The 15,382-nt window shown below is 38.2% G+C and overlaps 1 protein-coding gene across 4 annotated transcripts in view; it reads left to right on the top strand.

Annotated features, from left to right (window-relative positions):
• The window catches only part of ARMH3 (armadillo like helical domain containing 3), a 251,635-nt gene that overhangs the window by 38,550 nt on the left and 197,703 nt on the right, over positions 1–15,382 (top strand). For all 4 annotated transcript variants that reach the window (XR_008998987.1, XM_036898696.2, XM_057506237.1 and 1 more), the window contains exons 6-12: positions 1,895–1,987; positions 2,764–2,838; positions 2,951–3,037; positions 10,739–10,795; positions 12,129–12,172; positions 13,236–13,296; positions 15,017–15,063. Coding sequence is in view for 3 of the 4 variants with exons in the window: in XM_036898696.2 (XP_036754591.2) it covers positions 1,895–1,987; positions 2,764–2,838; positions 2,951–3,037; positions 10,739–10,795; positions 12,129–12,172; positions 13,236–13,296; positions 15,017–15,063 (464 nt within the window). In the remaining variant the exon portion in view is untranslated. The remainder of the gene's footprint in view (positions 1–1,894; positions 1,988–2,763; positions 2,839–2,950; positions 3,038–10,738; positions 10,796–12,128; positions 12,173–13,235; positions 13,297–15,016; positions 15,064–15,382) is intronic.

Below are 15,382 nucleotides of genomic sequence, written 5' to 3'. Positions count from 1 at the left end.
GGTTATGAATATACAAGATTTAGTACTTGGAGTCAGTTTTTAATTCTAGCCTCTACAGTCTCTATACATATCATGGTAAAATCCTGGATCTCTCTTTCACTCTTCTAGTTCTCACTGCTGTCTATATGTTGCTGATTACTAAGTCTCTATCTTAGTAATTTCCTCGTGAATCTGGAGTTCTGTACTCTGTAAGGACTTTTACATATATCCATTCATATATCCCTAAGTATATCTTGCTTAACATATCCCAAATGAAACTTATTGTTCTCCCTACATCTGTTTTCTCATTCATTCCCTATCAGAATAGGGGCACCTTTCTTCTCAGTCCCCGAAGCCAAAAACTTGGGAGTCATTCTTGACTCTCTCCTTCATCTTTAATACATAGATGATCACCAAGTTCAACTAAATTCACTCCAGTTCATATTTTTTATACATGTCTTTTCTTGTTTCCCCTGCTGCCAATGTCCCCATTATCTCTCACCTGAATATCGCAGTGATGCCTTTATTCACTCTTTTGACTGGCTACTATGCTCAGAAAACTTATAGATTTGTCCTAATTTAGCTCCCTTCTTCTGGGTTTACCATCTTCAAATCTGTCGTCCATACTGACACCAGAGTGATGTATCTTGCACTCAAATCATTCCTGCTTTAAACCCTTTATTAGTTTCCCATCACCAACAGGATAAAGACCAAACTCCTTAGTTAGTAGCTTTATACAACTTAGATGATCTGTACCCTGTTTGATCCTCACCACTATGCTTCACTCTTAATACTTTGATAATGATCAACTACTTGTATTTAAACTCCACACCCAGGTTTCATTCCTCATGTGTCTTTGATCATGTTAATTTCTCAAGTTTTAATTAATTCCTACAGAGTTAGGAGGAGTCCTAGAGTAGGTGAATTCTGAGCTAACTCCCTTCCTGCATGTATATTTCTGTCATTGTAACCATTTAGTTAAAACTGCTTCTTTATTTTTCTCTCCTGTTAGACTAAAGTCTCCTTGAGAGCAAGGTCATTTCTTACTTTTTTTCTTGTATTCTTTGAAAACTCAGTATTTAGCATATGTAGATCCTGACTGTGTATTTGTTGAAGTAGCTTATTTGGAACCTTCATTTGACGTTTCAGCATGCTAAATCCTTATTCTTCATCCATTCACCTCCTTCATCTAATGTAAAACACTTCTCTTCTTGTTCCTTCTGTGATGGCATCTGAGGGTCTCATCTTTTGATTACATTGGGTCTAACAGTTGGTTATTAGTACAAGTGGTAAAAACTCTAACCACACCTGTCTGGTAAAACTGACCAGGACAGACATAGCTAGCTTTGTTTGCTTGTGCCTGCAGTCAGTGATAGCTGTTAGTGATATTGTCTCTCTGTAATTTGTTCAATGTGCCTGCATCAAGTGATAGGTTTTTGTTACCAAATAATGAAACTTACCTGTAGTTATTTAACGATTATTGTTAACCGAGCATTATTATTTGACTTAACCATTTGTTGAATTTATTAGAACTTATTTGATTGAATATTTTATTTACTTCATTATTTATTATTTTCAGTTATGTATTATTTAATCAAGCATTATTAACCTTTAAACATTTTTTTCATTCTACTCTAAAGGTTTATATGGGGATGACGAGCTGCAAACATTTATTTGGCAGAGTAGTGAACTCTTTATTGTTCTATGCAGTTGTTCTGAAGTGTTTTTCCCAAAATAGCTAGAGTTTGAAGTCTTCCTTTTCTTAGTCTAATCTTGCAAGGCCTATACCTAAGCGAATTATACCATTGTTTCATTGTGTTTTATATTCATTACTCTGTAACATAACCCAGAGTTGGACAAAGACATAGTGTAGGTGTTACTTGATGTGTTAATACCTAAACTTTCTCTCTCTTAGAACTTGATGGAGAGTTTGGATTCATTGCTTTGTGCAGAAAGTTCTGAAAGTCTGAAGAGTTTATGTCTGAAACTTCTCCTTTGCTTAGTGACTGTAAGTGACCCAACTATGTTTCTTTGTCAAGGGTATTAATTGATAGCAGGGGCAGGCTTATTTGAACACTTGAGCCCAAAGTTAGAAAGATGAAGAGAAAAAAATTTCACTAGTTACTATTACATCACTCCATTGTCTTTAAATGTGTAGAAAGAAGCTAGTTACATCAGCTTTCATTTCCTGGAAGTGCCCTTTGGAGCAACTGCTAGCTTTTTTAGTCTTCAGGGTGCATGATATTTATCACTTTAGAGGTACCACTCCTGGAGAACTACTCCTGGTTTCTCAGATTTGTGCTTCCTATCAGGTCTCATTTGGAAACAGTTTTTGTGATTATGAATATTTTTATTTGTTATGACTTTGATATTATGACTGGAAGCTGGGCTATACCTTCTAGTGGGAGGAGTGCTAAGTATTGTTCATTTACTTCAGGTTGTTCCCTTTCCCTGCCATCACTAGACGACTTTGGGATCATAAACTTCTTCCTGTACATTTGAGGAATGAAATCCAGGAAACTGTTAAGCAAATGCTTGTTTGTGAGTGTGTGAGAGAAAAAAATGAGAAGTTCAAAGATTTAGGAAGTTTTAATTTGCTATTTCCTTCTGTTCTAGTGTCTGTCTATACAGACTCCAATGGCTTCAGGGATACTTATGAAAGGTCTACTAAGTATCTGGAGAATGTTTTAACATTGCTGATTCTCTTAGATGCTAGGGGAGCAGATATACATGAATATCAGAGTGCCTCAGTATAGACATTAAAAGGCCTTTTATTGCACTCAGGTGACAGATAACATCAGCCAGAATACTATCCTGGAGTATGTAATGATCAACAGCATATTTGAAGCAATTTTACAGGTAGGTCAGTTCCCTTGTCATCTCTTTGTCTTTTGGGTAAACCACCTCCTCAAATCTCTGCATTCCTAGGAACTAGGAGTTAGCACTCATGCATTTCTGGTTCTTGTTGCAGATACTCTCCCACCCCCCAAGTCGTAGGGAGCATGGGTATGATGCTGTTGTCCTCTTGGCCTTGCTGGTGAACTACAGAAAATATGAGGTAAGTGGGCCCCTTCACGGACAATTGTAATCTTTTTGTAATATTCCTAAATGTGGCCACTCCTGGAAGACTTTGCTTAATGTAGAAGACTTGTTCTTGGTTAATGTATGTAGATTAATTTTGATAACCAAATTCTAAAAATCCTATGTTAAATGCATGGAGCAGAGGTTAAAGGAATCTTGTGTTGTAACTTGCATTATAGTCAGTAAATACCACTTAAGGTAGTGATTCTTAAATCTGGCTTATCATTAGAATCACCTAGGGGAACTTTTCAAAAAGAAATTTCTCTTTTACTCTTTACACACTATAAATCAGAATGTCTTGGGGGTGGGTCCTGGGAATCTGTTATTTATTTATTTTTTTGCATACTTTAAAAAAAAATTAAGGTTGTCATATGGGACTCTATTTAATTAATTAATTAATTAATTAATTAATTGTTTATTAATGTATCATTGATATACACTCTTATGAAGGTTTCGCGAGAAAAACAATGTGGTTATTATATTCACCCTTATTATTGTGTCCTCCCCCCATACCTCATTGCAGTCACTGTCCATCAATGTAGTAAGATGCCACAGAGTCCCTGTTTGTCTTCTCTGAGCTACACTGTCTTTCCTGTGACCCCACACACACCATGTGCACTAGTCATAATACCGCACAATCCCTTTCTCCCTCCCTCCCCACCCGCCCTCCCACACCCCTCCCCTTTGATAACCACTAGTCCCTTCTTGGAGTCTGTGAGTCGGCTGTTATTTTGTTCCTTCAGTTTTGCTTTGTTGTTATACTCCACAAATGAGGGAAATCATTTGATGTTTCTCTTTCTCTGCCTGACTTATTTCACTGAGCATGATACCCTCTAGCTCCATCCATGTTGTTGCAAATGGTAGGATTTGTTTATTTCTTATGACTGAAAAGTATTCCATTGTGTATATGTACCACATCTTCTTAATCCATTCATCTACTGATAGACACTTAGGTTGCTTCCATATCTTGGCTATTGTAAAAAGTGCTGCGATAAACATAGGGGTGTGTATGTCTTTTTGAATCTGAGAAGTTGTTTTCTTTGGGTAAATTCCTAGGAGTGGAATTCCCGGGTCAAATGGTATTTCTATTTTCAGTTTTTTGAGAAACCTCCATATTCCTTTCCACAGTGGTAGAACTAGCTTACATTCCCATCAGCAGTGTAGGAGGGTTCCCCTTTCTCCGCAACCTTGCCAGCATTTGTTGTTCCTAGTCTTTTGGATGGTGGCGATCCTTACTGGTGTGAGGTGATATCTCATTGTGGTTTTAATTTGCATTTCCCTGATAATTAGTGATATGGCGCATCTTTTTATGTGCTTGTTGGCCATCTGAATTTCTTCTTCGGAGAAGTGTCTGTTCATATCCTCCGCCCATTTTTTAATAGGGTTATTTGCTTTTTGAGTGTTGAGGTGTTTGAGTTCTTTGTATATTTTAGATGTTAACCCCTTGTCAGATGTGTCATTTACAAATATATTCTCCCATACTGTAGGATGCCTTTTTGTTCTGTTGATGGTGTCCTTTGCTGTACAGAAGCTTTTTAGCTTAATGTAGTCCCATTTGTTCATTTTTTATTTGGTTGCCCTTGCCCAAGGAGATGCATTCAGGAAAAAGTTGCTCATGTTTATATTCAAGAGATTTTTGCCTATGTTTTCTTCTAAGAGTTTTATGGGTTCATGACTTACATTCAGGTTTTTGATCCATTTCGAGTTTACTTTTGTGTATGAGGTTAGACAATAATCCAGTTTCATTTTCTTGCATGTAGCTGTCCAGTTTTGCAAACACCAGTTGTTGAAGAAGCTGTCATTTCCCCATTGTATATCCATGGATCCTCTATTATATGTTGATTAACCATATATGCTTGGGTTTATATCAGGGCTCTCTAGTCTGTTCCATTGGTCTATGGCTCTGTTCTTGTGCCAGTACCAAATTGTCTTGATCACTGTGGCTTTGAAGTAGAGCTTCAAGTCGGGGAGCCTAATCCCCCCTGCTTTATTCTTCCTTCTCAGGATTGCTTTGGCTACTCGGATTCCATATGAATTTTAGGACGATTTTCTCTAGTTGGTTGAAGAATGCTGATGGTATTTTGATTGGGATTACATTGAATCTGTAGATTGCTTTAGGCAGGATGCCATTTTGACAATATTAATTCTTCCTATCCATGAGCACAGGATGTTTTTCCATTTATTGGTATCTTCTTTAATTTCTCTCATGAGTGTCTTGCAGATTTGAGAGTATAGATCTTTCACTTCCTTCATTAGGTTTATTCCTAGGTATTTTATTCTTTTTGATGCAGTTGTGAATGGAATTGTTTTCTGATCTCTCTTTCTGCTAGTTCATCATTAGTTTATAGGAATGCAGCAGATTTCTGTGTATTAATTTCGTATCCTGCAACTTTGCTGAGTTCAGATATTAGTTCTAGTAGTTTTGGAGTGGATTCTATAGGGTTTTTTATGTACAATATCATGTCATCTGCAAACAGTGACAGTTTGCATCTTCCTTGCCAATCTGGATGCCTTTTATTTCTTTGTGTTGTCTGATTGCCATGGCTAGGACCTCCAGAACTATGTTGAGTAAAAGTGGGGAGAGTGGGCGTCCTTGTCTTGTTTTCATCTTAAAGGAAAAGCTTTCAGCTTCTCGCTGTTAAGTATGATGTTGGCTGTGGATTTTTCATATATGGCTTTTATTATGTTGAGGTACTTGCTCTCTATACCCATTTTGTTGATAGTTTTTATCATGAATGGATGTTGAATATTGTCAAATGCTTTTTCAGCATCTATGGAGATGATCATTTGGTTTTTGTCCATCTTTTTGTTCTTGTGGTGGATGATGTTGATGGATTTTCAAATTGTACTATTCTTGCATCTCTGGAATAAATCCTTCTTGATCATGATGGATGATCTTTTTGATTTATTTTTGAATTCAGTTTGCTAATATTTATTGAGTATTTTTGCATCTATGTTCATCAGGGATATTGGTCTGTAATTTTCTTTTTTTATGGTGTTTTTGCATTGTTTTGGTATTGGAGTTATGCTGGCTTTATAGAATGAGTTTGGGAGTATTCCCTCTTCTTCTACTTTTTGGAAAACTTTTAGGAATATGGGTATTAGGTCTTCACTAAATGTTTGGTAAAATGGGACTCTTATTATAAAAATGTTTTAAGATCCCCTCTTTAGTCAGGGAACCCCTCCCTGACGTAATCTGTTTAGAAAGATTAGACTTTCATATATTGAATTTCCACAATGCACTCCACTGTTGGTCTGGGAACTTTTCTAATTTTAATGGAAAATTGATGACAGAATGTTATCCATATCACTTCTGGAATTCTCTTTCCCTCTGAATGAATCAGGGACAGATTTATAGGATTTTGAGATGACGAGCAGAACTCAGAGACTTATACTTGGATTGGTACATCTATTTGATTCCCCTCAAAGGTAGATACACAGAAAAGAAAGCAGGCCATTCAGGGAAGACCAGGGGCCTCATTATGAATTGCTTTGGAGAAATTGGGAGCATTTAGCACTGAGTCCAAATGGACAGTAGAAGTATTTAACTGAACCCAGAAGTCAGGAGCTGCATCTAGGCAAACTGACTTTCTTCACTTCGTAAGTAGCAGTGCTAGGAGAAATGGGCCAACTAGAAGGAGGGTTTCATTTCTGAACTTCTGGATCTGCACTTAGTGATTTTAGATATGATTTCTAGCCAGGTTGAAAGTGATGGGTAACACAAAATCTGGAGCTTATTCTTATAAGGAGGATATGGAAGAAGGGGAGGCTGTGAGAAAGGAAAACTTAAAGAGGGATTGGAATATGTGTGGCAGCAGCAATGTGTTGTAAATCCCAGGAGCTGATTGCTGTTCTTGTCTTGGAGGAGCTGACAAATGGTGTGTTGTGCAGGTCTACTAATAAATATGTAATATATCACCAACACCTGTTTCACTGGTGATCTGGAGGTGTTGGCATGGTAGCCATTTTGATCTCTGTCATATGTAATATCCTCTGGGGCCTTTTTCTTTTTCCTGCAAATGTAGTAGGCTTTTATTTTTAAATAATTTCCAAATAATATGTGATATTTATCTAAATTTTTGTAAATAATTATAGACAAACTGATTTACACACAACTGTTATAATATAAACTAGCAACACAGTTTGAGTCTGGGCATTCCAAATGTTGCAATTTTAACCAACGTATTTTTTAGAATTAAGAAAATACGAGCATAATCTCAGTTATCACTTTTTTATAGGAAATTACCAGAGATGTGGAACATTGATTTTCCTTTGTGTGGTATATTAATTTGCTGGGGTTGCTATAAAAAAGTACCACAAAGTAAGTGGTTTAAATAGCAGAAGTTGTCTCACAGTCTAGAAGCTGGAAGTCTGAAATCAAGGCATATTGTCAGTTGGCTCCTTCTGAGGCTGAGAGGGAAGGGTGTGCTCTAGGCCTCCTTCCTGGCCTTGTAGATGGCTGTCTTCATTTTAATGTGGCATTTTTCCCTGTATTTGTGTCTCCATGTCCAAACTTCTTATAAGGACACCAGCAATATTGGTGTCCAATATCAGCATCCCCCACCCCACCAATGGTCTCATTTTCACTTAATAAAGGAAGTGCTTTAACCTCTGTAAAGACCCGGTCTCCAAAAGGAGTAACATTCTGAGGTCCTGGTAAGAATGTGGGGTTATACAATTCAACCCATAGCATGTGGTTTTTATGAAAAACAGATAAAAGGTGATTTAGACAGTCTGCCTCTGGGGCCTTTTTACAACAAGAGAAATAGCTGAGGAAAAATGCTATAGTTAAAGAGAGTTGAGTTAGAGGTTATAGGAAAGCACCATCATTAGTAAAGAGTATTTTCAGAACATTCTGTTAGATGCAGGCCACTCTGAGGCAGTGGCTTGGCTTCTCTAAATGTGAACTGAACCCTGGCTCAGTACAGTAGGGCTCTCTGAAATGTCAGCCTGAAAAATTGGACATGGCCAAGGAACTGGAGAAAATCATATTTCTGGAGTGAGGTATGCATCCACAGTCTGTCAGAAGCCCCAGAAGAATTAATATAGTAGGCAAGGGCAAGCTGGTGGGCATAATTTATCTGGGCTTTGCAGCTTTTGATATAAGTCACTCACCAGAAACTATTAAGGAAGCCTGGTGACCATGGGGCAGGAAGGTTTTTGACAGAAACGTAAGGAATTTTGAATGAGCATAGCAAAACAAAAAGCTGGTGAAATTTTATGCAAACGAATATGAGAGGGTGTGTGCTGATGGGAGAACAGCATTCTGGCCACCACCTCAGTTGATCCCATGACCAGTGGGTTAAGTCATAAACTTTCCAGACAGTGCAGAGGGTACCAAAGAGGCTGGCTGCCTAGGCTAGACACAGAGAAGGCAAATAAGGTATTGGACTGAAGGAATGGAAGTGATAGAAAAGATGTCACGTACTAAATGGAAGTAGTTCTTCTTCACTTCAGATAATGCATTCTGTTTTAGCCATTTCATCTAAAGCGATACAGGAGGAAAAAGAAACAGGTCTAGGGAAGAGCAATGAAAAATAAGTATGATTTAGATAAAATAAAAGCAGGACTCTTTAGAGTGATTCTGTGAAAGCTCACTGAGTTTGTAATCTGTCTTGTGGATGAAAAGTAGATTGCCTCCAGTTTTAAAATGGACCAGCACAACAGATGTATAGCATTAAGGAAAATCAGTGTCTGATAGAATAGAAGTTTTCACAGCATTAAGATCCTGGCCTTCTGGGTTGGCCAAGTCTCCTGAGATGAAGTGACTCAGTCCCCAACTGCTGTCCTGAGCATGTTTCCCAGAAATTATAAAATTGTTTATTGACTCCCATTTGTAAGTTATTCCTTTTCTCTCTCTCTGTTTCCTCAAGAGGTTCCTTTGAATGTGATAAAAATGTCAAGGGAGAAAAAAATATACCTACAAGTCATTGAGCCCTTACCATATGCCAGATACATTGCTAAGGATTTTACATGTCTTACTTCATCTGAGTCTCATAGAGCACCAAGAAAATATTATCCCCATTTTATAGATGAGGAAACTGAGCTTAGGTTAATTCATGTGCCTAACTTGTCACAGTTAGTAAGTAGAGGGGCTAGAACTTGAACCCTTGCCTTTTCCTCAACTGCAATTACCAAGCATAGGCTATTCTTGGTAATCAGAAGATCCTTGTTATTACCTAAAACAGTGTACTTTTGGGAAGGTGAGTGACTAGAACTTTCAAAAATTTGGCAAGAAACAGTGGCCTGCTTTTTCTAATGTTGTTCTCATCATGATGGATCTCTAGGTCATCCTACTGTTGCTTTTCTTTTTCAAGGATCCACTTGCATTGGATCTTGTCTGATGTCTGTAGCATCAGCAGGATTTGACTGTTGTTTATAGGAAACAGTATTGAGAGTCTTGCTCAGATCAAGTGACAAATAGGGTGGCTTTTAAGTCCTGAGTTTTGTTGTAGAAAAACCTTATACACATTTGGACTGTTAAGAAAGTAGAGCTGTCCATCTTACTACGCTGATGGACAGTGACTGTAATGGGGTTTGTGGGGGGGACCTGGTGAAGGGGGGAGCCTAGTAAACATAATGTTCTTCATGTAGTTGTAGATTAATGATACCAAAAAAAAAAAAAAAAGAAAGTAGAGCTGTCTCTTTTTCTATTCCCAATTGACGTCTGAAAGATGCCCTCAGAAACTTGATTAAATAAGGTCTATGTGGGGTGTTAGCCTTTCAGTTAGGTTTCCAAGTTTCTCAGTAATGGGTTTTCTTGGTTGCTGTAAAAACTTCCAGTATTGTTTCTTGCATCCTTTGGGTTAGAATTGGTGCTGATCTATATGAGATCTTTCCTTATATCCCATGGCTGAGATGTTTTCAGGGTGAGCAGGTCATTGGTTTTCATCCCACCAGCAGGAGATGGCCCAACTGCTTAATGAGTTTAAATAGATGTCCATTTCCATATGCTGTCCATATGAGATTGGGTCTGGAAAAACTCAAGAAATCTTCCAGTGCTATAAGTGATGGGACAATCATTAAATCCCAGTGTCCTGACCAGATTGTAGTTTGGGTAATTATATCCTTTTTTTTCCAGTTCCCCTGCAGTGTTATTTGGGTATGAGATTCATAAATGGCCTCTCTGGTTGTTAAGCAGCTGCCACTTTCCATCCCCAAGCTTTGTTTTATGGGTGGGTGAGTCAGTCTTTGTATATAGTTTGTGGAAATGTTTGGGAGCCTTTGGAATGAGAATGTAAGTTAGCAACTTATAAATTTGTGCCTTATGGCAAAGAAGCTTCTATGTTCTCCAAAAGAGCTGTCCCTATAGACTCAGTAAGTTATTGGCAGGATAGGACAAAATGAGTTTTGTGGAGTATTCCCTTACTTCTTAGAAATATATAAGAGAGTAGGATGGGAGAAGTGCCAGTCAGAGGCCTCAGCTGATTCAACCTAGAGGAAAATGCAGGTAGAACAGAACTGGGGTGTGTGTATGTGTATGTGTGTGCTTCATGCATGCCCATGCACACTGAGAATAATGGAAATGGGAGTCATTTAGCAAAATAGGTTGGGCCTGGGTATTAGGAACATTATTATAGAGAAAGGGCTTTATAGAAGCATTTTTGTTAACACTTTGTTAAATAGCTAAGAGTTTTTAACTAGGTCACACTCACCTTGACTCTCTTCTGTTTAACAGTCTGTGAATCCTTATATTGTGAAGCTGTCTATTGTGGATGATGAGGCCACACTCAATGTGAGTATCTAGATCCTCGTGTGTTGTTTTAATTACTTGCATTGGGTGGCCTTACTTTCAGTGGATATTTAGAATAGAGCAGAGAACTATTACGTTAATTTCATCTGGCTATAAAGAGGGAATTGGTATTTCTTTTTAGAACATCTGTGTGACTATTTCATTGTCTTCTATCTTTTTGTCATGGAAGGAAGGTTTGAGGGGACATTTGCTTGCTAATCATGATGAAATGGTTGGCTATATTTCATGTTACAGCGTGCTGAGGTTGATTATCCTACAAGGTCAGTAAGTTACATTTCCAAGAGTAAGAGGGCTTACATGGTTTATCAGATCACCTTGATGTACTTTAAATGCCTAACAATTTTTTTTGGTAGTAAAACACACATTGGGAAAATATATCCATTACCAATTAAATTAAAAACCATAAATATAACAATTAGTATAGGTACAATCTCCTGGATTTCTTATAGTCATGAGACCCTTATTGCTGCTTGTGCCAACAGATATGAGGTTACTCCCCCAAAGCTGGACGTGGCCTGGGGTTCCAGTCTAACAATTGTATATGTTAATTATACCTCTGTAAAGATGAAAAAAAAAAAAAAAAAGAAGGCTAGATGACTACATGATGGGAGATTCCTTCTTGTAGAACTAGCCAGATGGTAAAGCTGAAACATGGAGGATCGATCATACATATCTGCTACATATGTCCTTGAAATTTTAGGAAATAACATCTGATTTCTGAATATAGGGAGAAAAAGATGACCGTGTGTCTGGCTTTATTCCTTTCCATCTTGTCCTCTTCATTCATTTAATTTCCTTTTGGGGAAAAAGAAAACACATGATCCATCCTTGTGGCCTCAATTGAACTTTGTGTTATGCTTAGGTTCCAGAGCAAGCGCTGATAAGTCATTTTAACACTTTTGGATTCTTCCTCTATTACACTCCTGTTTTCCTATGGCCTGATAGCATGCACCTTCATTTAGCACAGGACTCATTGTCACTTTTATTATGGCCATTTTAGAGACATATGAACTTTTTGTTTGGATATTCTAACTCAGTCTCTTCTTTTGGGGTGAAATGATCCCTGTGAAATTTTCAGTCATCTGGGCTGGTCTGTTTCACCCCTTGTTACTCTCAGGTAACATTAAGTAAGATAATTAGTTTGGAAAAATCTTTCCAAAGACGTTCCTTTTGATGATTTGATAATACCTCTCAGAATTTCTGTCCTTGTTGCCAACTTTCAGGACCATGGAAGTAGTCACACTAGATCCCTTGGCCTAGTCACAGTATTGCCATCAATCTCTTATTTCACCTCTGCTATCTTTTTTGTTTCTAGGGAATGGGGCTTGTGATTGCTCAGGCTTTATCTGAGTACAACAGGTAAGTTCACCTTTTTCAGAAGGGAAAGGTCCAGTTTTCATTTGAATTGGTTGAGTAAGAAACAGGTTTGTTAGAGTTCTTGGGTGAACTTTCCTTACTTATCCTAGAAAAATGTACAGTTGCTGGCAGATCTGATTGTTCTAGCTTGGCTTGGTGGCCTTAGCAAAGGATTGTTTCTAACACCAGGGAAAAGTAACCACCACATTAGTCCATCTTTTCTTTAAGCAATTAGGCACATTGTTTTGCAACCTTAGGAATTTTATTGCAGAGCATTTTAACTAGTTTTCTAGCCACAAGCAGCCTCTTTCATTTAGTGCAGTGTATCATACTATCATTTTTTACATAAAAAAGTTTGCAATGCACTGTTCTTTTGTACACTTAAAAAAAAGGAAGAAGAAAACATTGAATTGGCTCTAGTTGACAGATGCTTCTTTTTCATCAGGAATCAACTGCAACTTGCCAGCATCCCAGTCTATACTGAGGGCTCTCTTCATTGATGCTTGCTTTCTCTCTTGCTGTGGATGGGGAAGAATCTGGTATTCAGTTAATGGAAACCAGAAGGGTCCCTAATCCTAGCATGGGCCAGGCAGGATCTTTCTTTTTTCTTTCCAGACTTACCTCACATATAATTGGGTGTTGGAATTTCAAGTATATCCCATCTCCACAAATACTTTACCTCACAGATTTCCCTCTTCTTCCTCCAAAAACAAACAAGATTTTCATTGTTACAATCTTAAAGTAATTTCACTGTTAATGCTTTTCAAGTAATAGTCTGTTTGGGAAATAACTGGATCAGCCATATGTTAGAACAGTTTTACACTTTTGCAGCTTGCTCTCAAGTCTCTCCCAAAGTAGCCAGGCATTTTGGTACACACTACTTCAAGAGCAGATGCACGCATGCCTTTTAGCTTGCAAGGAAACCTGCAATGGCTAGATTGTTACAATGCTTTTGTTTTCTGGAGTCAGTGAATGCTGTCAGTACCCTGCCCATTAACTAGAATGACAAGGACAAAGACATACTTGATAAATAATATTAAAGTTGAATTTATTTATTTTTGTTCAGGCAGTATAAAGACAAGGAAGAAGAACACCAGAGTGGATTTTTCTCTGCTTTAACAAATATGGTAAGTCTTACTTGTTTTTTTTCTCTCTTGCTCAAAAGTGTAAGAGGTCTGTAGGAATAGACAAATCTGGAGTCAGACGTTCAGATGTTTGAGGTGATGAGGGGATAGAGACTGCTCAGAGCAGATTTTTTTGAGAGCTGTATCTCTTTTAGAGATTTCTAAACCCATGTGAGATAGGGAAAGGAGAGATCTTGATTCCTCTGGAACTGCTTTTTCAAATCATTTCAGTTTTTAAAGGCTAAAAGAAAGGTACATATTAAGCTAGACTTGCCTCTATGGAACACAGAATAGGAGGGTTTAGATCTGAGTCCAACTTTGAGTGCTCCTTAGCTGTCTGCTGTAGACACTTGATCCCTCATAGCTGGTCCTGGAGCCCAGGGATTGGTGCAGTGAATCTGAGTCACTTCTCTAAAGGCTTGCTGGGCTGAGAGGTCCATGGTTTAGGTAAGTTACTGGTCTAGTTTGCAAGATTCCACAGCAAGGTTTTCTCAGCCTTGGCACCATAAGCGTCTTGGGCTACATCATCTGGGACTAATTTTTTTTTTTAAGGTATCATTGATATACATTGTTATGAAGGTTTCTTAAGAAAAACAATGTGGTTACTACATTCACCCATATTATTGAGTCCCCCCCCTCTTTCCCCCCGATGCCCCAATTGCAGTCACTGTCCACCAGTGTAATAAGATGCCACAGAGTCACTACTTGTCTGGGACTAATTTCCAAGAGATAAGTCTAGCAGGTCTTAGAATTTAGGCAGATTCAGGAAGTCTTCCTGGGCATTAGTATTCAAGCAATCAGCCCTAGGGCACGACAGTTTTCGAGTTCATTGCAAAGAATAGCTGTCCTTCCACCTCCACAAAAGGCAGTTTTTTCCCCCAGTGCCTATGCCTCTTTTCTTCTTTCTCAGAGACTACTCTCAGGAAAGGCCTTGATAAATTCTTAAACTGTGAAGCATAAATGACTAAAGTCTCTCAGAGGTCAGAGCAGTACAAGTGCTATATTGGTGTTGGTTAAATAAATTGGATATAATTATAGTGCTCCTAGGGATCTTTGCGTTTTTGGCCAAAACATTTTATGTCAAACAAAGAAACTTCTGCTGTGTAGTTTTGGGCATCAGTAACAGGTAGAGAGGTATTTGTAAAGGGATGGGCATCTTGGTGCCTCTGATACCACATATTTTGGAGGCAACTTACTCCACTTACTTATTTGGCTGCCCTGCTTGGGACACAAATTAAAGATTTTGTGATCTGAAAGATGGACAATGGGTCTCACATAGATGATTCTGGTCTGAAACTCATATAGTTCCCCCAAGAAGGCTTCATGTTGGATGAAATCAGCCTACTTTCTGTGATGTTCTTTATGAATTAGTTCCTATCTTCAAGTAAGCATCTCCTAGGAAAGATGCAGAGTGATGAGGATGTCTAGATTAACATTTGTTCAGTCAGTGGTTCCTTAGCTTACACATTAAAAGGGAGAGATGGACAAAAGTACTGGGATTGTTTTTCTTCAGTCCCTTTAAGGACAGACAATTTAGTGGATCTCTCATTATTTCATTTATTACTCATGATTGTTTTAAGATTTTCAAAGTGGTCTAGTTTTGGTGTGGGTGATGGTGGGTAAGTTCTCAGGCTGCAAGCAGCTTGTTTCTTCATTAAGGGCTTCATAAGGCACAAAGCTCATGTTTCCTTTGCAAGTCCGCAATTCCTCTTTTCTTCCACAGGTGGGCAGCATGTTCATAGCAGATGCCCATGAGAAAATCTCAGTACAGTTAAGTGTCTGACATTCTTGTGCAGTAACTTGAACTTTAGTGTGGGCTTTCTGGGTGGATATGAGAGTGTGAAACATTACCGCTTGATAATCTTTTATAGATTGAAACTTTTTTGGTGATTTAGCAAATGGGTCTTGGGTTTTAAATAATAATGGACCCTTAGAAACTTCCACTTTGGTCAAATATATTGAGCTCCAAGAAGCTGAAAAAGTGTTCTCAGCTGTTTCTGGAATGAAATGAAAGAGGGCTGGGTATCTGAGCCAGTTAAAGACTTAATGGGACTGGGGTGGAAAAGTGAGAGGGAAAATAGTTAAGTAA

Source organism: Manis pentadactyla, chromosome 8 (genome assembly GCF_030020395.1).
Source record: "Manis pentadactyla isolate mManPen7 chromosome 8, mManPen7.hap1, whole genome shotgun sequence".
In the NCBI taxonomy this organism is placed as follows: Eukaryota; Metazoa; Chordata; class Mammalia; order Pholidota; family Manidae; genus Manis; species Manis pentadactyla.
This window is presented reverse-complemented; position numbering and strand designations above follow the sequence as displayed.